The sequence below is a fragment of the Mobula hypostoma genome, chromosome 27 (assembly GCF_963921235.1).
Source record: "Mobula hypostoma chromosome 27, sMobHyp1.1, whole genome shotgun sequence".
Taxonomy (NCBI): Eukaryota; Metazoa; Chordata; class Chondrichthyes; order Myliobatiformes; family Myliobatidae; genus Mobula; species Mobula hypostoma.
The window spans coordinates 5,707,683-5,733,101 of NC_086123.1; the positions used below are offsets into that span (position 1 = coordinate 5,707,683).

At 42.5% G+C, this 25,419-nt stretch overlaps 1 protein-coding gene across 2 annotated transcripts in view; it reads left to right on the forward strand.

The window, feature by feature from the left end:
* Window positions 1-1,691: 1,691 nt before the first annotated feature.
* Window positions 1,692-25,419, forward strand: part of LOC134338526 (hepatocyte nuclear factor 1-alpha-like) — a 228,235-nt gene continuing 204,507 nt past the window's right edge. The window contains exon 1 of one of the 2 annotated variants that reach the window (XM_063034416.1): window positions 1,692-5,034. In XM_063034416.1, the coding sequence (XP_062890486.1) occupies window positions 4,688-5,034 (347 nt within the window). In that variant the 5' untranslated portion in view covers window positions 1,692-4,687. The remainder of the gene's footprint in view (window positions 5,035-25,419) is intronic. The other variant, XM_063034415.1, reaches the window with a different exon arrangement.

The following is a 25,419-nucleotide window of genomic DNA, read 5'->3' on the forward strand; positions in this document are numbered from 1 at the left end:
CCCCAAAGACTATCGCATTTCATCTGGCATTTGACAAACCACAGGTTCTCTCTCTCCCTAATAAGGGAGAGGGAGGTGTACCCCATTTTTACAGCGAGCTTGGAGACATACCAATAACCCGCTCGATTACGATGTTAAAAAGTCAGTTTTTTCGCTTTTTACGAGCTCTGTGCCTGAAGATTGGAACGATCTCGGGTCCAGGCCCACAGTGAAAGTGTTTTCTGGCCTTCCCGACGATACACGAGTCTCCTGCCATGACACTGACCCTCGATCCACCTCTCTCCAGAGCCCTGAGATCTGTGCCTTTCAAATTCGAGTCAGACTCTCAGGCCAAACCCTTGGCGTGCCGAACAACAATGGCCGGTCCTGAAACCCTGAGAACGGGTCCCATTCCTGCAAAGAATCAAAGTCTGCATGTAACTCCAGGTCAGGGTCTTCAAAAGAACCCTGAAAGGGAAAAATAAAGATATTAAAGATGGAAATAGAGCTGTTTCTGAAAATGCAAGCAGAGGAGTTGCCCTTTTTTTACCATCTTAACTCCTCCTCCTGTTTTGGCACCCCATCTGATATCTCTTCTGACCGCAGTACCCAATTCACGTCAGACCTTTGGGCCACAATGTTAACTTCATTGTTAAATTGCATCACACTGCAGTGTATCACCCATAGTCCAATGGCCTGTGGGAGTGGTTTCACCGTTCCCCTCTGGGGGCCACCCTGACAGACGAGTGCTGGCACGATCGTCTCCTGTTTTGGGATACTGATGAAGTTCAGGGCACCATGGTAATGTAGCGGTTACCGTGAACACTGGAACGTTCCAGAATTCAGAACTTAATTTCAGCACCATCTGTAAGGAGGTTGTACCTTCTCCCCATGAAACACATGGCTTTCCTTGGGCGCTCCAGTTTCATCCCACAGTTCGGTGATGTTCCAGTTTGTTGGTTAATTGGTCATTGCAAGTTGTCCTGTGATTGGGCTGGTGTTAAGTAGGTGGGTTGTTGGGCGGTACAACTCAATGAGCTGGGAGGGCCTGTTCCACACGATGACTCAAAATAACTACGTAGATAAATCCCTGGGTATTAGAAGGAGTAGCTAATGGGATTGCTGATGCATTTGTTTTAAGTTTCCAAAAATTCTTTCGTACAAGGGAGTTTCCACTTGATTGGAAATACTATACCAAAGTCAACATGGTTTTGTGAAAGGATGATTATGTTTTACCAATCTTTCCAGAAGGAACATGCTTGGGGAGGAAGGGGAACAAATGGATATAGTACATTTAGATTTTTCATAAGCCTTTAGTAAAGTTCCCCTTCAGTAATGATTGCAATAAATAAAAAAAAATCATGGAGCAGAAGGTAACATTTTGATATGGAGAGAAGATGTGGCGAGCTAAAACAAAACAGAGAAAAGGCAAAAATAGAGCTTAGCAAGTTGTATGCTACAATGATTGTTGCTGAGACTTCAACATTTTATGATTTATATACAGTGCCTACACTCCCCCTCGGAAGTTTTCATGTTTTACTGTTTTACAACATCGAATCACAATGGATTTAATTTGGCTTTTTTGACACTGATCAACAGAAAAGACTATTCCGAGTCAAAGTGAAAACAAATTTCTACAAGTTGGTTTAAATTTATCACAATTATTAAACACAAAATAATTGATTGCATATTAACTCACCCCCTTCAAGTCAGTATTTGGAAGATGCGCCTTTGGCAGCAATTACAGCCTCAAGTCTGTGTAGATAGGTCTCTATCAGCTTTGCACAACTGGACACTGCAATTTTTCCCCATTCTTCTTTACAAAATTGCTCACGATCTGTCAGATTGCTTGGGAATCATGAGTCCTTTTCAAGTCCAGATGCAAATTCACAATTGACTCTGACTTGGCCACTCTAGGACATTAACCTTGATGTTTTTAAGCCATTCCTGTGAAGCTTTGGCTTTATGCTTAGGGTATAAGCTTTGTCTTACTAGTAAACAAATCTTCTCCCAAGTTGCAGTTCTCCTTAAGACTGCATCAGGTTTTCCTCCACGATTTCCTTGTATTTTGTTGCATTCATTTTGCCCTCTACCTTCACAAGCCTTCCAGGGCCTGCTGCAATGATGCATCCACCACCATGCTTCATGATAGGGATGGTGTGTTTTTGATGATGCGCGGTGAAACAGCTGGGTTTCAGGCCAAGACCCTTCATCACAAGTCCTGATGAAGGGTCTCGACCAAAAATGTCAACTGTTTATTCGTTTTCATAGAAGCTGCATGACCTGCTGAGTTCCCCTAGCATTTTGTGCATATTACACAGTAAAAAATTGCCACTGTATGATCCATTATAGAATGTAGGTGTAGGAAGTAATCTGGAAAAATAACATATTTGTTTATTGCTTAGGGAATTGAATATAAATGTAGGGAGATTATCCATTGGTTATATAAAGCATTGATAAGATGACATCTGCAGTACTGGAAAGTATTGTTCTAATTATTTAAGAAAGGACAATGTATGTTGGAAGCAGTTCAGAGAAGGGTTACTACACCAAGACCTGGAATAGGTGGGTTGTTCACGAGGAGAGATTCAACAGGTTGGTATCTGCTGGAACTTAGAAAAGGGGAATTGATTGAAACATGTAAGATCCCTAGGAGTCTTTATTTGGTGGATGAGGGAGAATCTTAAACTAGAGATCACTGTTTAAAGATAAGAGTTGGCCATTTAAGACAGAGGCTAGATGATTCTCTTTTTTCAAATGTTTTCAAACATTTCCTCAATGGGCAGTAGAAGCAGCACCTTTGAATACTTTCAAAGCAGATGTAGGTAGATAATTGATAAGCAAGAGGGTGAAAGTTTACCAAAGTTGTGTGGGAATTTATTGTTGAGATCACATTCAAATCAGTGATGATATTATTAAATCACATAGTAGGCTTTATAGACTGAGTAGACTACTACAGCTCCTAATTCATAGAAAGTTGTCTTGCTCGAGAAGACTAAGATGAAAAAAAATTCCCCTAAATGGTGTAAAGTTTTGAAACTCTCTGCCTTAAGGGACTGTAGTTGCTCTTTTACTGAATACTTTCAAGGCCAAAGTTCATGGATTTTTAGATGCTGAGGAAATCAGAATATGTGGGGATGAGTTGCAAAGGTGGAGTTGAGGCCCAGGGAAAGCCATGATCATATTGAATGGCAATGAAGGCTCACCTGGTTAGGTGGAGCACTTCTGAAGCATTGACTGTCAGAAGAGTTATGGAAACGTTGATGTTGTGTTACAAGGACACAAGACTCTCTCTCTTACTCATCGTTTCTTTGCCCTGGCAGTATTGTTAATGGTTGTCAGGACGCTGAAGCAGGGACCCAATTGCAGACCAAGTACTGTGCGCACTGTGACATTTACTGAGTAGCAAATCCGGGGGGGGGGGGGGGCAACAAAGTCAGTGTCAAAATTCAGGTAGAGATCAAAACATCCAGAGGAATCCAAAAACCAGAATTGGAAACAGGCAGAGTTGATATTCAGACAGACAGAGTACAGTTACGAATGCTGGAAAGGCTCTGGAAAACTCACTGGCACAATCTGACAATAAACAAGTGAAAACACAGGACTGAAATACACTGACAATAAACGGAGAGGCAGATGATAGGTGGAGCACAATGAGACAGAAGCAGCAGCAAAACAGGTAACAATGAGAAACAGGTGAGAGACGGAGTACTCGGTAATACAGGGGCTGGAGTAGAGCAGGAGCGGGGACAGGAGCACATGGGAATACAAAACCACAGACTGACGGCTGGGGGAAACACACAAAAAGACGGTTCAACTGGAGGTACTGACAATGGTAGAAACATGAATTGTCCCTCCATCTCATAATTTTCACCACTGTCAGTCTCTCCTCTCTTGCTCCCTTTCTCACTATTTTTAATATACCCCCGACTCATTAGAGCAGTTATAACACTTCAGAACCACTTCCTTCTCTAATGGGCGGTTTAGTACATTCAGAAGGTTTGAAAGTCCCACCTTGTACTTGATCTTTTAATGACCATTCGCTCTACTTCTTCTAAATGAAAGTAAATCAGTAGCCCTGTTGCAACGCAGCATCAGCCAATGAAATACAACTCGGTTGACCATTGTACCCATTGACGGAACTTGGTAATCGGATTGTAGGTGGTGAGAACAGCTGACTGGCTCTGATAACTGAATCAATATTGGACAGGAGTGGAAAATAAATATTTAAGCAGAAATGGGAAAGGGGGTGGGACTTCAAAAAAAAAATCATTTCAAAAAGAAAACATTTGTTATTTTGTGGATTTCTGATGGGGGGCCAGAGGGAAATAAGCACTTGTTTTGCATTAAGCTTTCAGATGCAGTGTTAGTGTTTAAGGTATTCCCCTGCACTTTGTACAACAGTTAACATGGGGTCCAAAGTTCAGTGGCTACACCAGCGGAGGGATAAATGTAACCCAGCAAAATGTGCCCAGTTGAAATGTAAACAGATGAACAAGACTACGTTTATGATGACCAAAGCAGGCCACTTTCTGGTGTAGAAAATAGTATTTTTGATTATTTATTAAGTTTGGAAAGAGTGTTCTCACCTTAGGTTTGTGGATCATGTGGGAAGGATTCAGTAACATCAGGGAGACCTTGATATGAGGAGGGATTAAATAAATCTGTGGGATTAGTTACAAATTCTGCTGTGGGGCAGGGGGGGAAGATGGTGACCAAATTGACACCTCTGCAGCAGGAGCTGGTGAATGCACTGGTGGGGTCTGGGATCACCAAGCAGACTCTGATTGAAGCTCTCCATGATCTCGATCCTTATCAACCTGTGAAGACCGACGAAGCCCAAGGGTCGACGATCAACAATCTGCCCAACGACGGCTGCAAGCCTGAGTTACTGCCGGCCTTAGCCAACGGCCACCACTCGACTAAGCTGTCCGGCGACGAAAGCTCAGAAGACGGCGATGAAGACTATGACACCCCGACGATCTTGAAGGAACTGGACAACCTCAGCCCCGAAGAAGCGGCTCAGCAGAGATCAATAGTAGAACAACTTCTACAGTAAGGCTTCTTCTTCCATTTGCCTTCCTTTTTTTTAAGAGAAAAAAAGTCAATCTAGTACCATTCAATGCCTCCCCTCAGCTAGTGCAGCCCATTCTGTGCAACGCGTTATGAAAAGCTGCCTGTCTGTATCAGGCGTTGCCACAGCTAGTTACTAATTATCCAATTGATAGTTATTTCTCTGTTCTTTTGCAAAATATAAACTAAAATAGAATAGCCATCCCTTTTTGGTTACATTTGATCATTAACTACTGATTATACAAGGTGCCCGGAAGCGTGTGACCGATATGCAAAGCCTGCTCAGATTAAAGATATTTCGCTCCCAGTTATTAATTAATGTTTGTGTCCAAATTATGTTGTTATGTCGTTATTTCATTCGCCCAACATGTAAACCACGGTAAATTTGCTCCGGGCTGCCAGTGTGTGTGTGCGTTTGAAAGTGCGATGCAGAATCCGGCGAAAGGATTAATTATGCTCTTTTTCACACACCACGATTATGTTTTTTTTACTTGTACCCAAACTCTGTCAGACTTAATCGAAAAAGACGTTGTGGTTGCGGCTGTTGTTGACCATATGGTTAACCTTGTAATTTTAAACATTGCACAACAGGACAGGTTTATAACGAATATTAATCATATTACTCAAATATATTCAAAACTGCGAACCATTGTATGTATTGCCGAGGTGAGGTTGCTTTTGGTACACGTACAATACGAACAGACGATTTTGGTTTAGAAAACTTTAAGGCGTTTTTTTTCAAATGAGCGGAGACTTTTAATTAGTCTTCACTGTTCGTGGATGTTTCAGATATTTCTTAAGGCAACGTTTATTTTTGATGACATTGTAAAACAAATTAAACCAAATGTGAAGGGGAATAATTCGAGTTTAACTTTACAGTGAGACGATATGTTGAGATGATTGTACATTGGTGATGGGGGCCGCGGGAAACGGTTAGCGAGCGAAAGCTGTATGCTAATTGGGCGGGCCATATGTTTGTTTAGTCTCGGCATTAATTTAAGCTAATAAATAATCAACTCGGCTCCCACTTAAAACCAGCGAGGGTCGGCCAGTTGCTTTATCGTTTGAATGACCGGAGAATGGGTGCTTTAATTAGCTAGGGCTCGATATCGCCGAGAGAGTCTCAACTTGAACCAGTAAAGAGGCGCAGGAATGGAAAAGAGCGTTTTTTTTCCAAGGCATTTTGGACTTTGATCTAAGTTTTATCTGCGGCTGAGCATCAGTAGTTCAATAAAAAAGTAGTTCAGGGCGAGCACTCGGACTACCGCCTTCATTTGTTTGAGTAAACCTGTATAAATCGTGCTACCAAAAGTGCGTTTCTCTTCAAACTTTAACCTTTCTCGTGTAAATGTCAGCAGTTTTTTCTAGTTTATTTGCAAATAACTTCTGCTCTGGTGTGATGTGTCCGAGGTGTTCTATTCCTCGCTATTGACCTTGGTACTTCCAGTTCCTGCAAACTGGGGAGGTAAATGTACGTTTTTCATTCCCGGGACTTTTATCCACCACCCCACCCACCACTACCACCTCACTACCCTCAATCCTTTCTAGGCTTCTTTTGAAATAAACTCGGAGCAACATACGGCCGAGGCGAACTGAAATGACACCACTTTAAAATTGCGCAAGTGCTCATGCAGTGAAGCGAGAGGGGCATTTGTTCCTTCAAAGTCAATCTGGTAAGAAGCGTCATACAGCACAGAAAGACGCCCTTGGGTTCACGGGTGCCTGTGTCAACCATGGATATCCATCATGCCAAGCCAGTTTACCAGCACTCTATCCCAAGTGCTGGGTGTCTCTATGATTCATGTGCCTGCCTAGATATTTCTTAAGTATTAGTAATATCTCTTAGAGAAACAGGCCCTTTAGCCCATTTAGTCCACGGTGACCACCAATCACCCACTTACACTCATTTTCAGGTTTGTAAGAGTTGCCTGGCACAAGGTCTTACTGACTGTCTTTACTTAGGCCATGTTTTTCCAATACTCATAAACCCTGTGCCTAAGAACCCTCTCCTGTAGCTTCCTTGCCACTGCTGTGCAATTCTAGTTTCCAGGATCATCCCCACTACCCTTCATGAATAAAGGTACAAGTCTGTTTGTTTAATGAAACTGAAGTGGTTTACCTGGTTCCCTTTTGCAATTGTTTCATCCAGTTTACGGATTTGATCCCTCAACGTTTTCAAAACATTTGCTTTGTCATCTGTTGTGGTCTGAACCAGTCGTGGCAGCAGCAACAGACCCAGGCCCTTGCTCAGGCAGGCAGGAGCGACCTGTCAAAGCACTTCATCACAGTAGATGTGAGTGCCACAGGGCGATAGTTGTTGAGGAAGTTCACTCTGCTTTTCCTGCGTGCCGGTGTGATTAATATCCTTCTGAAGCAGATGGGCATCTCTGACAGCAGCAATGGGAGGCTGAAGATGTCCAGTTGGTTGGCATTCGCTTTCAGTGCGCTGCCGGGTATACCATCAGGGCCTGGCACCTTCTGAGGGTTCACCCTCTTGAAATATATTCTGAAATCATCCTCCGAGACGGATATCACGGTAATGTTCCCTCTGCAAACAAGGGAAAATCTGCAGATGCTGGAAATCCAGAGCAACACACACAAAATGTTGGAGGAACTCAGCAGGCCAGGCAGCATCTATGGAAAAGAATATAGTCGACTGTTCACTCTTTTCCATAGATGCTACCTGGCCTGCTGAGTTCCTCCAGCATTTTGTGTGCGTTGCACTGTTCCCTCTAATTTGTTTTACAGCTGCACGGACCAACCATTGGTCTGGGCAGGAAATTTTTATGCAGCTCGAAACCCGTGTGGCCCTTTGTATTAACTGTAAATAAGCTGCAGGGCAACAAAGGCTGTGTACGTGTGAACGTTTCAATTACTGCGCGGCCGCACACTCGTGCAGTTTGGAGGAAATTGTGATTGCCCGATGCTTGGGAGTTCGCACAGGTAGTGTTTTATTCTCCCCTTCAAACTGTGCTTAAAAGGCTTTGAGGATATTGGGGGCTGAAGCGTACAGCCATTTATGATGATAGGTTTTACCTTATAGAACGTAAGCCCTGCTAGAGCTGACACACGTCCAATTGTGTGTCTAACTTAATAGGAAATTGCTTTTTTGCTCTCACAATGGTCTTCTGGAGGCCATACTTGAACTTCTTGTAGGGTTTTGGATTACCGATCTTGAACTTTATGGACCTAGCCCTCAGCAGACAATAAATCTCCTGATTCACCCAAGGCTTCTCATTTGGATATGTCCAGTATGTTCTTGAAGGTGTGCACTCATCCATAGAGGTCTTGATGAAGTTAGTGGTGATTGTGGCCTATTCATTCAGCTCCGAAGATTAATGCCCAAATATAATCCATTCCAGCAATTCAAAGCAGTCCAGTAATACTTCTCTATCTCCATGAAGAAGGAATCTAATAGGATAGGGCATTGGACCATGGAAGAAAGTGAAGGAGAAGGGGATCAGAGGGAGGTGAGCATAAGGATGGGTGAGAGGGTAACCAGAATGGGGAATGGGAAGTGAAAGTGGAGGGGGGGGTAGGGAGAAATGATCAAAAATGAGTGAAATCAGTGTTCACGCTATCAGGTTGGAGGCTACCCAGATGGAACGTGAGGTGTTGCTCCTCGAACCTGAATTTGGCAGTGGAGGAGGCCATGGACAGACATGTCAGAATGGGAGTGGGAAGTCAAGTTGAAACGGGTAGCCACCAGGAGATCCTGCCTGTCAGACAGAAGGAAGGTACCTGAGACGTTCAAGAGCTTCCCAGGTAGGCACATGAATGGAGGGATATAGACATTGCATCGGCAGAAGGGATTAGTTTAGTTAGTCATTTAGTGACTGGTTTAATTAGTTCAGCACAACATCACGTGCAGAAGGGACTGCTCCTGTGTTGTATGCTCTATATTCTAATATTCTCCCCACATTGCCATTGACTCTCCCAGATTCTATCATTCACCTGCACACTCGGGACAATTTACAGTGGCTACTTAGCCTATAATGTTTGGGATGTGGGAGGAAAATGGATCACTCATGGGAAATCCATGTGGTCACAGAGAGAATGTACAGACTCCACAGGACATCTGGAGGTTAGGACTGAACCTGGTTCTCCGTCAAGGGGAGGTAGAGGACTAGCTACTAGCTGTGCCATTGTGAGGGTCTACTACCTCCACTGCCGAAGAACGTTTTGGGTGGTGGGTATGATACTAAAGACAAGCTTAAAGTTCAAAGTAAATTTATTATCAAAGTACATATGTGTCACCATATACAACCCTGAGATTTGTTTTTTTGTAGGCATACTCAGTAAATCCAAGAACCATAATAGAATCATTTAAAGACTGCACCTGATAGGGCGGACAAACAACCAATGTGCAAAAGATAACAAACTGTACAAATAGAAAAGAAAGAAATAATTAAGTAATAAATATCGAGAACATGAGATGAAGAGTCCATGAAAGTGATTCCTTAGTTTGTGGGAATAGTTCAGTGATGAGGCAAGTGAAGTTGAAAGAAGTTGTCGCCGCTGATTCAAGAGCCTAATGGTTGAGCAGTAATAACTGTTCCTGAACCTGGTGGTGCGAGTACTGAGGCTCCAGTACCTTCTTCTTGATGGCAGCAGCGAGAAGAGAGCATGACCTGGGTGGTGGGGGTCCCTGATAATGGATGCTATGTTGCTGTGACAGAGTCCTGTGCAGTGTGCTCTACAGAGGGGAGGGCTTTCCCCATGATGGACTGGGCAGTATTCACTACTTTTTGTAGGATTTTCCATTCAAAGGCATTGGTACCATACCAAACTGTGATGCACCCCATCAATCAACTCTCCAGATGTCTATAGAAGTTTGTCAAAGTTTTAGATGTCATGCTGAATCTTCACAAACTTCTAAGGAAATAGAGGCACAACTGTGCTTTCTTTGTAATTACACTTTTGTGTCGAGCCCAGGACACATCTCCTGAAATGATAAGACAGAGCAATGTACAGTTGCTGACCCTTTGTACCTCCGATTCCCCGATGAGAACTGGCTTATGGACTCCCAGTTTCCTCCTCCTGGAGGATTGTGTTATCTGAGATAACGCTGAACTTTTTCTTGAGTGTTGTTGGAACTGCACCCATCCAAGCAAACATGTGGTTTATAAATATTTGAAGCACTTTGGTGAACCAGGACATGAGTGGCTCTTCACAGGACACCCAGCATCTGACCCAGTCTGTAACCACTGTCTTTGTATAGCTGGTTCGGTTAGTGTTAGGATAATGGTGACTCTCAGGATGGAGACACGAAAGTGCACTCAATGCTTCATAAGTGTGCCTTAACCAAGATCTTTAAAAGATGCAACATGACTTTGAAACTTTTATACTCATTTTCCTGATCAATGAAGGTAAGGTATGCTATATGCCTTCTTTACCACCTGATCTACGTGTGCTACCACTTTCAGGAAGTTATGGACTTGGGTACCAAGATCGCTCTGTATGCTAGTGCTGCTTAGGGTCCTGCTATTTACTGTATACTTCCACCTATCATTTAACCCCCCAAAGTGAACACTTTACAATTGCTTGTATAAAACTTTATCTGCCATTTTTACGCCCGTATGTGCAAATGATCTATATCCAGATGTAAGCTTTGACAACCTTCTTCACTATCCACAACGCCATCATTTCTTGTGTCATCCCCAAATGTACTACTCAACTTATTTACATTTTCATCTGAATCACTTAAATAAACTTAGTAGTTACTTTATTCGGTACCGGAGTGGCACCTGATGTGGTTCTCCGCTGCTGTAGTCATTCACTTCAAGGTTCAACATGTCGTGCATTCAGAGATACTCTTCTGTACACCACTGTTGTAACACCTGGTTATTTACATTACTCTCTCCTTCCTGTCAGCTGACGTCTCTCATTAACTAGGTGTTTTTGCCTGCAGAACTGCTGTCACTGGATTTTTTTTTTGTTTTTCACACCATTCCCTGTAAACTCTAAAGAACGTTGTGTGTGAAAACCCCAAGAGATCAGTAGTTTCTGAGATACTCAAACCACCCCATCTGGCGCCGACAATCATTCCACAGTCCAAGTCTCTTAAATTTAATTTCTTCCTCATTCTGATGTTTGGTCTGAACTATAACTGAACCTTTTGACCATGTCTGCATGCTTTTATGCATTGAGTTGCATCCACGTGATTGGCTGATTAGATATTTGTATTAATGAGCAGGTGTACAGGTGTAGCTAATAAAATTGCCCCTGAGTGTACATAACAAACAACAAAGGTCCCAGCGTTGATGCTTGTGGAATACCACTGGTCACAGACCTTCATTCAGAATAACATCCCCCCACTGCCACCGTTGTCTTCTATGGCCAAGCCAATTTTGAACCTGATCTACTGAGTCAACTTGGATCCCATGCATCTCAGTCTTCTGGGATGACAATCCTTGTCAAACGTCTAGCTGAAGTCAGTGTAGACAATATCTCACTGCCCTTCCCTCATCAATCATCTCCAACATCTCAAAAAATTCAGTCAAGTTTGTATTAAGTGACTTGCCCTGAGTATCCCTAATAAGTCCACACTTTTCCAAATTTGAGTAAATCCTATGCCTAAGAATCCTCTCCAGTATCTTTCCATCCACATTCCAAAGACATATTGGTTAGGGTTGGTGAGTTGTGGAAATGATATATTAGCACTGGAAGTGTGGCAACACTTGTGGGCTGCCCAGTACAATCCTCATTGATTTGATCTGGCTTGTAACGACACATTTTACTTAATTTTCAATATTTTCATGTACAGATAAAGATAATCCTTAGCAACTCCCTAGTCTTCTGGGATCTCACCCGTGACAGAGAAAATGAGAAGATCTTTCTCAAGGTCCTGGCAATTTCCTCTTTTGCCTCAATAACCTGAGTACTTATCCACCTTAATGTTCTTCAACGGATCCAACACCACCTTTTTCTTGATCTCAACATGCCCTAGCTTATGAGCATACTTCACATTGCATATAATTTCACATTACAATCTTAGTCAGCACCAAGCACCCTAAAAGCACAGTACATCACCATTATATGAGAAAACAGCCTATGCTCCTTTATTTCTTTAAAAGTGGAGAACAATGCTTTTGGTATAAAACTATTAACAGACTTACTTAATGGTTAATAAGCAATGACCAATAATGCAGTGGAAAACTGTATTAACTAACATCATTTTTACAATCATCTGCAAAGACTTACATGGCATTCTATGGGATATTGCACAGGGAGTCTGATAGATACTCTCCACATGAAGTAGCAGATGTATATCTCGGGAGTTTCCACAAGCTAGAGGGTAGTGAATCTGTGAAATTCATTGCACAGACGGCTGTGGTGGCCAAGTCATTGGATATATTTAAAACGGCAGCTGAAAGGTTCTTGATTAGTTTGGATGTCAAATGTTACGGGGAGAAGGCAGGAGAGTGGGGTTAAGAGGGATAATAAATTAGTCACAATCAAATGATGGAGCAGACATGATGGGTCAAATAGTCTAATTCTGCTCCTGTGTCTTATGGTCAGAGATAATGTTCTAAATCTGAAACTCAGTTGAGTGTGGAGTTTGGATATCCCATCTCACCAGATATGATTGGATAGATTCTCATTTTTATTGAATCCAGAGTCAGGTTTGGCATTGTTTAATAATAGGAATTATTTCTTAGAAAACTAGAAGAAGAAGAAGAAGAATATCTTTATTATTGTTGTGGAACAATGAAACACAGTTTAGCAGCTCAACGTTTTGCAGCATGACAAAGAATATATACATAAAATAAACTCTAAAACATCAGGAGTGCAGTCCAAAATTAATAATATATGGATGGGGGGTGGGGTAGGACTATTGCACACCTGCCATTCCTGGAAGTGTGATGCATTTAGCTGCCGCCGTCTTAGAAGGGGGGCAGGAGAAGGGAAGGGGGTGTTATACTTTTCACTGCTTGTGGGTAGAAGCTGTGAAGGAGTCTCTTTGTTTTCGTCCTTAATGCTCTGTATCTCTTCCCAGAAGGCAGAGGGGAAAACAGGTGATGTCCAGGATGAGTGGGATCCTTTGAAATAACAGTAGCCTTCTTTTGAAGTCCGCCAGTATAAATGTCTCTGAGGGAGGGTAATGTTGTGCCAATAACCCGCTCTGCTACCCTCACCACCCGCTGCAAGTCCTTCCTGTTCTGTGCAGCTGGCAAACCACACTGCACAGCAGTATGTCAGGAGGCTCTCTATAGTTGTCCGATAGAAGTTGATCAGCAGGTGATGAGGGAGGAGAGCGTGCTTTAGCTTCCTTAGGAAGTAGAGCCTCTGTTGGGCCTTCCCCACCTGATAAGAGATATGGGCAGTCCAGGTGAGGTCAGCCGAGATGTGGACGCCGAGGAACTTGAAACTGTCTACTCTCTCCACCTCTTTCCCGTATATGTGCAGAGCAGAGCGCTCGACGCGCTTTGATTTCCTGAAGTCTACTATCAGCTCCTTGGTTTTTGTGATGTTCAAGTCCAGGTTATTATGACAACACCATTCTGTCAAATGCTGTACCTCCTCCCTGTAGGCTGTCTCATCACAGTCTGATATGACGCCTATTAGGGTGGTATCGTCAGCAAATTTGACAATGGTGTTGGTGGAGTGAATGGTAGAGCAGTCATGGGTGAAAAGAGAATAGAGGATGGGGCTGAGAACACACCCCTGTGGTGTACCGGTGTTCAGGATGAGAGTAGATGATGTGTGTTCTCCCATCCTGACACTTTGGGGTCTGTTACTCAGAAAATCCGGTATCCATGAGACAGTGAACTGCCAAGGCCCAGCAGATATGCTCTATTACTTAGTTTGTGCCATGATCACTCATTATTTAATTTGTATCAAGACATATTTCAGGATCTAAGTCCTGATGCCGTGGAACATGCTTACTCATCTTACTCATTTTTTAAGTTATAATGAAAGACACCTTGTAATAGAACTCCAGCTATTGCCTGAAACACAGGCATCTTGCAATTCTGCAACAAACTGCAGTAACCTATAATTCTCCCCACACCTGACAAGATGGCCTGTCCCGAATAATGATATGCCCTGCAGTGTATAATGCTCACTATTAACATAAATTTTTTTGGAAGTGTTCTGTCTATAGATCATTATTATATTCTAAATTTATATATATAAAACCAATATCTATATTTCAAATTTGCATTAGAACATTCATCTGTTCTGAAAGGTGTCATAAAAATGCAAGTATTTCTTTTACTTAATATTTCAATTTAAAAGTATAATATCAGTAAAATTTTCCAGAATATATGTTTTTAAACCACCAAAGCAGTCAGCTCCTGAGTGTCATGAAGAGAGGAACAGTCTATTCTGCAGCTAATCATTACAAATGGGAAGATACTTGCACTCAATGCAAAACCATGTTATAGAAACATGTTTGTGAAGGGTTCAGAGTGAGACATACAAAATGCTGGAGGAATTCAGCAGGTGAGATACAATCACGAGGAATTCTGCAGATGCTGGAAATTCAAGCAACACGCATCAAAGTTGCTGGTGAACGCAGCAGGCCAAGCAGCATCTCTAGGAAGAGGTACAGTCAACGTTTCAGGCCGAGACCCTTCGTCAGGACTAGCTTGGCCTGCTGCGTTCACCAGCAGCTTTGAGGTGAGATACAATGCATGGAAAGGAATCAACAGTCAATGTTTCAAGTCAAGACCATTCATCAGGATGGTAAAGGATAAGTCAGAATAAGAAAATGGGGGGAGGGGAAGGTGGACAAGCTAGATTGGTAAAGCCAGGTAGCTGGGGGAGGGAGAATGAAGTGAGAAGCTGGGAGGTGATAGGTGGAAATGGTAAAGGGCTGAAGAAGAAGGCTTCTGATAGGAGAGGAGAGTGAACTGTGGGAGAAAGGGAAGAAGTGGGGGCACCTGAAGGAGATGAGGGGTGGGTGAGGAGAAGAGATAAGAGGGGGGCCAGAGTGGGGATTGGAAGAGGAGGGAAGGAGTCGGGGGGCAATTACTGAAAATTACAGAAATCAAGGTTCATACTTTCAGGTTGGACGCTACTCAGATGAACAGGAGGTGTTACTCCTCCAGTCTGAGAATGGGCATTTTGGGGCAGTAGAGGAGGCCATGGACTGACATGTCACCTTTGCACAATTTTATTTGCAAGCCAAGTATTTAAACAGATTTCCTTATCAATGAAATAATTCAGCAGAATTTTTTAACAATCTGACAGCAGGATTTACGGGTAGTTCATCAACAGTAATTATGTTTGCATGCACATTGCTGCTAACAATCTCCTCTCCAGATGATAACCTTGCACTGTGAGTGCTGGTCATCTGCACAATCCAGTTTCAGTTGGGAAAATGCAGAAATGGGTGAGAGTTTGGTCATTCCAATGCAATTATGTTTATGGTGACAGTAACTAATACAGAAAGTGTAATTGCCACTTTACTTCTCCCTCCCCAGTTTTCTCTGTTCCTCTCATAGAAGTTCTTGGATAAGTAAGTATCCATTCTTTACATGCAAGCTTGGCCATGCATGTCAAGGAAGCACTTTCAACATAGAGAGATCACATCAGTATTCAATCCTTCCTCTCTTGGTATCTACACAACTAGGAAGGGGTAAGCGGACTATTCCCCTCTCTAAATCTTCCTGTTTGTTTGCTTAGAGTATTACAATTACAGGCAGGACTCTTACCAATGGTCTGCTTGGCATTCTATAAACCCACAGAGACCGAACACAAATAAGCTCAGAGTTTTCTCTGGGAATGGACTTGCCAACATTGCCAGTAGGGGAGTCAGCCGGGATTTTCAAGGGAACGATTAATTTGACCCCATTTGGAAAATGTGAGTTGTTTTTCCATTAAAAGGAGAATTAAACAACAAGTTAACCAACAAAATATTCGTGTCATCGAAATACTTCCAGCAGTCTATAATGAAAATGAGCTGTGAACAAGAAAACAAGATGCTGAGAGACATGTTCACCAGAGGGAATTCAGTTGCTGATTTTGTTGGCATTATATTATTTTCATTATTTAGGGAGTACTGAAAACAATTATTCATTACAGGAAGAGCAGCAGTTTTTCAACCCCAGTATTTATATCAATTTCTGATTGAAAATAGCTGTATGGTCAGGTGAATTATAGTGCACATGAAGGAAGTTTTTAAAAGTTGGTAACATTTTTTCCAGTTATGATCTGTATAATTTCTTTTGCCTTTGGTAGTACGGGTCTCTGTTATATCTTTCAGATCTTTGCAAGGTTTCCATGTATGGTTGTGTCAGTAGAGGAAGAAACAAAGATAACATTTTTGTATTGATGGCCTTTCTCAAAAGACATAACCTGTCCAACTCATTATTCCCACCATTCTCTAATTTTAAATAGCTAGCTTGCACTTTTAATTCTCTGATGCTTCTTATTTTTGTTGTGTTTTATAACGACAAAACAGGAAACTAATTGAAAGAAAAACAAGGGAGCCTAAGAGATGTGTCTAAACTTCACTTTTAGTGAAGTGCGTGCTTATGATGTGGTGGTGTAATAATGTATACCATTCACATACTTTTACATATAATCCTCAATGAATAATTTAAGCAAATAAAGAATGTTTAATCAAACAATATATTTAGAATGTTATTCAAATATAAATACACAACAAGTGTTCTTCCTAAAGCTATTTTTTTACAACTTGTTCTCCATTGTGAGTTTATTAGGATTGACCTCGCCCACCTCATCTGATAAGTACCTGTAGAAATGGATTTGCACCCAACTCCTGTGAAATCAATCTGATAACATTATAGCTGTAAAAGTAGGGCGTGAGTTGGGAGGGTGGAGAATACCATACAGCCTAAACTTAATAATATGTACAGAGTTTAAGGTCATCTTATCAGTATCAGTGAAGCTGTAAAATGGTTTTTAGATTAAACTGAACTTCTTCTTTTGAAACAATAATATCGTAAAAATGATCAAGTGTTCAGACTGACAAGCTTCACTTTCTGATTTTAAAAATAAATTGGTAGAGTTAAAAAAAGCAAAACCAATTTGATGACATTATTTAAATATTTATCTTCCTACCAGCCCATTATCATTGAAATTTGTAATGTTCTCAGGTTTAGGTGACCTCAAACCGTAAATTGCCAAAATATCTTGATAATGTGGAATGAGATGATGATAATTCTACTGAATACCAAAGGTAGCTGGTAGGATTGTCTCTTGTGGACATTGCCCAACCTCTCTGCGGTAGGTATGTTATTAGCCACACATGCCTCAATATTGTCTGTTTCTTGCTGCAAACGAGCATGGACTGCTGTATTTCCTGAGGAGTCATGAATAGAATTAAACAGTGGAGGGAAGGCCATTGATGAACCAGCTGAAGATGGTTGGGTCTTGGATATAGCCCTGAGGAACTCCTGCAGCGATATCCTGGGGCTGGGCTGGTTGACACCTGATGACCACAACCATCTTTCCTTTCGATGTCCATGGACTTCCAGTTTTACCGGGATGCTGCATGTTCTCAACGTCAAGAGCAGCCTCTCCCATCCCACCTCTGACAGAGCTTTGGTTCCACATTTGGACCAGAGCTCTGGTGATTTCTGGAGCCAATTAGTCCTGGAAACCCAAACTGGGTAATAGAACATAGAGCATTACAGCCCAGTACAGGCCCTTCACCCCAAGATGTCATGCTGATCTTTTAATCTACTCTAAGATCAATCCAACCCTCCATTTTTCTATCATCCCTGCGCCTATTTAAGAGTTTCTTAAATTTTCCTATTGCATCTGCCTCTACCACCTCCTCTGGCAGGGCATTCCACGCACCCATCACTCTGTGAAGAACTTACTTCTGACATTCCCTTTACACTTTCCTCCAATCACCTCATAATTAATGCCCCCTTCTATTTGCCATTTCTGCTCTGGGAAAAGTCTTCGGCTAGCCACTCTGTCCATGCCTCTTGTCAACTTGTACACCTCTATCAAGGTGCCTCATCCTCCTTCACTCCAAAGAGATAGCGGACAAGAGAATGGTGAGTAGGTTGTAGGGCGAGTAAGTGCTGTTTGAGGGTACTGTTGGCCACCGCTTCTATCATGCTGCTAATGATTGAGGATAGACTGACTAGGCAACAACTAGTTGGGTTGGATTTGCAATTTTTTGTGCACATGAATACCTAGGCAATTTTCCACATTATTGGGTAGCTGCGGCATTGTAACTATTTTGAACAGTTTGGCATTAGGTGTAGCTGGTTTCAGAGTGCAGTCTCTAGCTAGGATATTGTCTAGTTCCATGTATCCAGCACTCCTGGCCATTTCTTGATATCTTATGGACTGAATGGAATCCATTGAAAGCTGGCTTCAGGAGGAATGTTGCAAACCAATGATACATGGTTGCAAAGGCTTTAACTGTGTCTTTGGCATTCACATGCTATGATTATCATTACTGAGGATGGAGATACTCTTGGAACCATCTTCTCTTGTTGATGTTTAGTTGTCCACCATCATTCATGATCACTGGTGGCAGGATTGTAGAATTCAGAAGAAGGAGAAGAAGAGATGGCTGGGGTGGATGTCAAGCCAGATTAAATTGTTTATAAGAACAGTGATCAGAGACGCCAAGAGAGTGATGTTCAGCTGCACTAGTCTGTGCCAGTCAGGATCCCCCACCTGAGCCTGTCCTGTCTGCTTGCATTTGACTGCTCTCCCTCTCTTCAGGAGCCTCGGGTCCCACACTACCAGATTCGGGAGTGGCTGATGCCCTGCCCTGCAGCCATCGGGCTCCTGGACTGGCTTCTCTCGCCTCAGTTCTGAACTGACATTGCAGCCTGTCGACACACTTTCAGGGACTCTGCAGATAATGTTCTCAGTATTATTTGTCTATTGTCTTTCATTATTTGCACGACTTGTCCTCTTTTGCACATTGGATGTCTGTCGATCTCTGTTAGATTATGAGAACACTCAGTCCTCTTTTATTGTCATTTAGAAATGCATACATGCATTAAGAAATGATACAATGTTTCTCTGGAGTGATATAGAAAACGGGATAGACCAAAGACTAACACTGACAGAACCACATAATTATAACGTATAGTTACAGCAGTGTAAAGCAATACCATAATTTAATAAAGAACAGACCATAGGCACAGTAGAAAAAAAGTCTCAAAGTCCCGAGTCGATCGACTCCTGAGTCCCCGATAGCAGGCGGCAAAAGGGAGAAACTCCCTGCCATAAACCTCCAGGCATCGTCAACTTGCCGATACCTTGAAAGCAGCCGACCCCAACCAACCCTGAATCCATCCGTCTGAAAACTCCGAGCTTCCAACCAGCCTCTCCAATACAGCCTCCTGAGTGCCATCCTCTGCTGAGTGCCTCCGACCTCTCCCCGGCCGCTGAAACACGCAAAGCGGAGGATTTCGGGGCCTTCAGCTCCGGAGATTCCAGTTACCACACAGTAACAGCGGCAGTGAAGCGGGAATTTCAGAAGTTTTCCAGATGTTCCTCTGTGCTCTCACGTCTGTCTCCATCAAATCAGGATTGCGCACGGTCCCCTACTTGACAGATAACAGATATTCATCACCGAAGTGGCCGCGCGCGTTGTCGTCACACCGCCATCTTCTCCCCCCTCCCGGGAGGATTTATGTGTCGTTTTTCATGGATTCTATTGTGTTTCTTTGACTTCCTGTGAGTGCCTGCAAAAATTGACTCTCCAGGTAGTCATACTATACCTGTACATACTTTGATAATAAACGTACTTTGAGCTTTGATATAATTTGTTGGCTGTGTCATTAACCTCGTTGCAAGCTGGTTTCTGCTCTTCAGCATGTACGTAGTCCAGTGTTGCAGAGTCACCAGACTGGCGCCTAAGGTTTAGTTTCACCTGCTGCTGTATGACTCTGAAAGTGCGGAGTTGTCACCAACTGCATGTTTTGAGAGAAACACATTGTAACCCCCTCGCCAGGTTTGTATGCAGACTTGGCTCATTAGCTACCTCTGCTCACAGCCACGTGACTCAGTGGTGAGAAGGGCCACCTTCATAAACAACGTACGTCTAGGGTCGGTATGATTTGGGATTCGACCAAGCAGGAGCGTCGTGGCGTTCTAATTAAAGAAACCTCAATCTGAGCGAATGCTGCGTAAATACTGCCCATACACAATTATCAGTTAGCAAGAAATAACAGATCAACAGAGCATAAAAGTATAAAGAAAGTATACTTACTAATTTCAGCTTTGCTGAACAGTTATTAGGACAAAGGAAGAGAAAAGAAAAGGGCCCATTACAGGAAAAGCAGTCCAATGTGCACACAACTGTTGGAGCTCATCTCTTCCAAAACAGGGTATTTGGGGCTGTATCTCTTACCCACATTTTGGACCCATGGTCTGCATGAAAACACCCACAACATTTTCGAACTCCCCCCGAAGACCATTTCGAGCAAACTGGCTCTCTCTCTTTCTCAGGAGCATAGTCTTTCCTCCTTGGAGCCATTCATCTGCACAAAGCACTTCTTGCAATGGGGACCCTGCAGCATCTTCCCTTCTGTCCTGATTGGCAGCTCTCGCCAGAGACTCCAAACTGGACTCTCTCTGCCTCACTCTCTCTACGACTTTCTCCAGATCCCTCCAGCCTGATTGGCTGACACCAACTGTTCTAAGCTGAACAGCAGGGCTTCTTACCTTGAGCTGAAACCAAAACATTCTATCAATAGGACACACTGCTTTCGCAGAAACTGCTGAAATGAAATACCTACAGTAGAGCAATAGAAACCTTAACAAGGGCAATACACACAGACAAAATCCTCTGCACACAAAGGTAAAATCACTTTGCGATTTTTGCATAACTAGTTTATAACTTCGGATAGAAAACCAACCTTCTTCACTAGGTTTCAGTGAGAGCACGATGACAGTAATGTGAAACAAAAATTGGGAAGACAGTATATCAAAGATTATCATGTGACTCTTCAATTCCTGATGCACAGATGCCATCACTAGAGCACGGTAGCAAAGCAGTTAGCGTAATGCTCTATGCCGCCAGCGACCCAGGTTCAATTCCACCCGCTGTCTGTAAGGAGCTTGTACATTCTCCTCGTGGCACGTGGGTTTCCTCCGGGTGCTCGGGTTTCCTCCCACAGTCCAAAGATTTACAGTTTATTAGGTTAATTGGTCACATGGATGTAATCCAGGGCTCCCCAACCTTTTTCACATCGCAGACCGGTTTAATATTGACAATATTCTTGCGGACTGGCCAACGGTGGGGGTGGGGGGGGTGGGGGAGGTGTTCAAATAGGGTTGCCAACTTTCTTACTCCCAAATAAGGGACAAAAGTAGCAGTCAAATATGGGACACTTGTGTTTACCCCGAGAAAGACTACCATGACCACGAAGCCTTGCGTGGGCACCTGTGTGCGCATGCGTGTATGTGCCGATTTTTTTTTCTACAAATCGGTTTTGGCTTAATCTTCCCAATTCTGTTAAGTGAAACTACACTGTACATACATTATTTCTACTTTATATAGGCTGTGCGTTTATCATATCATTCCTACTTTTACTATATGTTAGTGTTATTTTAGGTTTTATGTGTTATTTGGTATGATTTGGTAGGTTATTTCAAGTTCAGCAGTGTGTGACAGGGAATGAGGAAAGGTGCAGCTGACTCATATCGTTTCATATCACCAAATCATATCGTTTCCTTGTGGCCCGGTAGCACATGCTTTGCAGCCTGGTACCGGTCCGCAGCCCGGAGGTTGGGGACCACTGCTGTAATCAAGCAGCATGGGCTTGTTGAGCTCGAAGAGCCTGTAACTGTGTAGTAAATTAAAAAAAAATACCCAGTTTTAATGTAAGCCACTCAGTGTTAGTTGTGTCCAGATTCTGTTTCTCTTCCATTATCTCCATCACATCGTAAGCAGAATCTGCTGGAATACTGACAGTGGTACATCCTCATTATAAACTCTTAGTCTTACCACTGATATATTGCAAAATAACTTCCCATCATCACCAGCCATTCGCAACATGACCTCTCTTGCTCAATTCACCCTGGTTACACCATTCTTGATTCGGGCACAGTATCTGTTATACATTTCTGACCTCGCATGGGGAAATGAAAAAATAAAGAAATAAAAACTAAACAGGAAATGGAGAGAGTGGTAGGCGAAGAAGAGTTACTGGAACAACCACAACTGAAGTGTCTTTGTTAACGGAAGCAATCAGCTTTTGTGAAAGGCTTTTTACATCATGAACCCTTCATCCAAGCCAGCAAAGAACTGGTGACAACCCCTTACTGTACTGCATATAATGGACGCTGCAGAGGGAAGTAAACTCTGTATACTGTGACACTCTCTCAGAATGGGAATTTTGGAGTGCTTTCTCCAGTCGTTGAACTGAAACAAAACCTTATATTTTGGTTCTCTGCAATTTGCGCTCAGCCTTTCAGTATCAAGCAGTTGTTTGAGGTGTCAGAGTATTCTGTTTGAACATAAGTTTGAATTGGTACCAAATGATTAAGGCATCTTTTAGCTTTCCAGCATAAGCCCTTTGGGTTAACACCTCTTGTTCCACAAGGAACTTCATGCTGCTTCTGTGATTCTTAAAGTTATTGGTGCCAGTAGGCAGCTGTATCACATGGTTCTGCTTTCTACACAAAGGACAAGCCAAACCAGAGAGCAAGGCCACCCCTGGAATTAGAAGTAAATTTGAACTCGAGGAATTTGGTCTCTAATTTATTTACTTGGGGGTGGTGGGTGGAAATAGAGGGTCAGCGAGTCTGGAGATACTTGTTCTCCAGAGGTCATGATAGTGGACTTAGTTATTCTTTTCACGACCAGCTTGTCGAGGAGTTGATAGTCTTCTTGTTGGACACCTCGTGCCATTGGATCATTGGTGGAAACAGTCCTTTCAGCCCAATGGGAATACGCTGACCATCAAACATCTCCTTGCATTAATCCTACTCAAATTATTTTATTTCACATCAACTCCCCTCCAACCGCCCTAAATTATGGTTCCATGGCTCTGCTTGTTAATGTTGGAAGTGGATGTGTAGGAGGTAATTTGAGGTAAAGAATGGAGGTATATAATGATAGAGTTCCACTGAAGCGACATTTCTTCACTTTAAATGATTGATGTTTTTCTTGTACATTTCTGACAGTACACACTTCTCTTTGGAAACTGTTCAAGGCCTGGGTCTGCGTTCACCAGCAACTTTGATGTGTGTCGCTTGAATTTCCAGCATCTGCAGAATTCCGTGTGTTGACTGTACCTCTTCCTAGAGATGCTGCCTGGCCTGCTGCGTTCACCAGCAACTTTGATGTGTGAAGGCCTGGGTCCACTGCCTTTTTTGATTACTGCATAGTGACCTCTGATGGAATCTTCAAATGCATCGATGTCGGTGAAGACTAGATCAAGTTCATCTGTTACATCTTCCATACATGAATAGTTGCATGAATAGTTGCTCCATCGAAATCAATAAGTTCTTGCGAAAACTGGAAATTAGCTGTTTTTTTCAATGTTCACTCCAACGACCAAAAGCCCCCTTTATTTGGAGAACAAAGTTAGTTACAAGTTTTGTGTAAAAGCAGTTTGAAAATGCTCTAGGGAAGAATCTCTTCCTTTTAGTTTTAGCTTAGCAAAGATGTTGAATGAATGCAGCTCACATTTCTTCATTTAAAAGAATTTACTGGGAATGTTAGCACCAAATTTTCAATTACTATAAATTCAACCAACCAAGAACAGATATCTTTCCTTTGGGTCTTTCGCAATATTTCTATAATAGACAATATGTATTTTGTAGTCAATTAAATAAAGATATCATCAACGATAAGGGAATATATTTATAATTTATGTGCTTGAATGCCCTTAAATTGAATTAATTACTACGTCTGTTTGGCATTAGGTTAGCCGACTACTGGATTTTGTTTTATAAATCTCCAATGGTATTTCCTCTCTTGACACAAGACAATCATAGACTCCCAAAGGAATTATGAAATAGTCCTTATATTTAGTGACAGGTGTAGGGTGCAGATCAATGAAGCATGTGTTATAGTATTTAATCTCCGGGAAATGCAGTGGCATTTTATCCAAGAAGGATTGACAGAGACCTCCTTCAATTATATCAGTTAGCAGCTGTAAGGAGATCCAGTTCCATTTGGCCGCATCTTGTTTCATGTCAGCTATCAATACAACCAGGTTAAAATATCACAAATATCACCATGTCTTTTGATCCATTTATGTTGCTGCTCCATTTGAATTTAGCTGCTATTCTGAATTGGTCAATTTCACAGACGGCAGTCTGCTTAGAAGAGCAGAAGACATAGGAACAAAATTATGCCATTTGGCCCATCGAGTCTGTTCCACCACTTCATCATTTTACCTCTCAGCACCAATCTCCTGCCTTCTCCTGCATCCCTTCACGCCCTGACCAATCAAGAATCTACCAACCTCTGCCTTAAATGTGCGTACAGACTTGGCCTCCACAGATGCTGCCCGTAGCAAAGAGTTTCACAGATTCACCACTCGCTGGCTAAAGAAATTCCTCCTCATCTCCGTTCAAAAAGGACGCCCCTCTATTTTGAGACTGTGTCCTCTGGTCTTGTACTCTCCCACCACAGGAAATATCCTCTTCACATCCACTCTATCAAGGCCTTTCGCGATTCAATAGGTTTCAGTGAGGTCACCCCTCATTCTTCTGAATTCCAGTGAATACAGGCCCAGACCCATCAAACGCTCTTCATATGACAATCAGTTCAAACCTGGAATCATTTTCATGATTCCTGACGAAGGGTCTCGGCCTGAAACATCGACTGTGCTTCTTCCTATGGATGCTGTCTGGCCTGCTGCATTCCACCAGCATTTTGTGTGTGCTGCTTGAATTTCCAGCATCTGCAGATTTCCTCGTGTTAATCATTTTCATGAACCTCCTTTGAAACTTCTCCAGTTTCAGCACATCCTTTCTAAGATCAGGGGCCCAAAACTGCTCACAATACTCCAAGTGAGACCCCACCAGTGCTTTATAAAATCTCAACATTACATCTTTGCTTTTAGATTCTAGTCTTCTTGAAATGAATGCAACACATACAATATGCTGGAGGAACTCAGCAGGCCAGGCAGCATCTATGGAAAAGAGTACAGTCGACATTTCATGCCAAGACCCACCAGCAGGGTATCGGCCCGAAATATCGACTGTACTCTTTTCCATAGATGCTGCCTGGCCTGCTGAGTTCCTCTGGCATTTTGTGTGTGGTGCTTGGATTTCCAGCATTTGCAGATTTTCTCGTTTGCTCTTGAAATTAATGTTAGCATGCCATTTGCCTTCCCCACCACAGATTCAACCTGCAAATAAATCTTTAGAGAATCCGGTACAAGCACTCCCAAGTCCTTTTGTATCTCAGTCTTTTGTACTTTCTTTCCATTTAGAAATTAGTCAACATGTTCA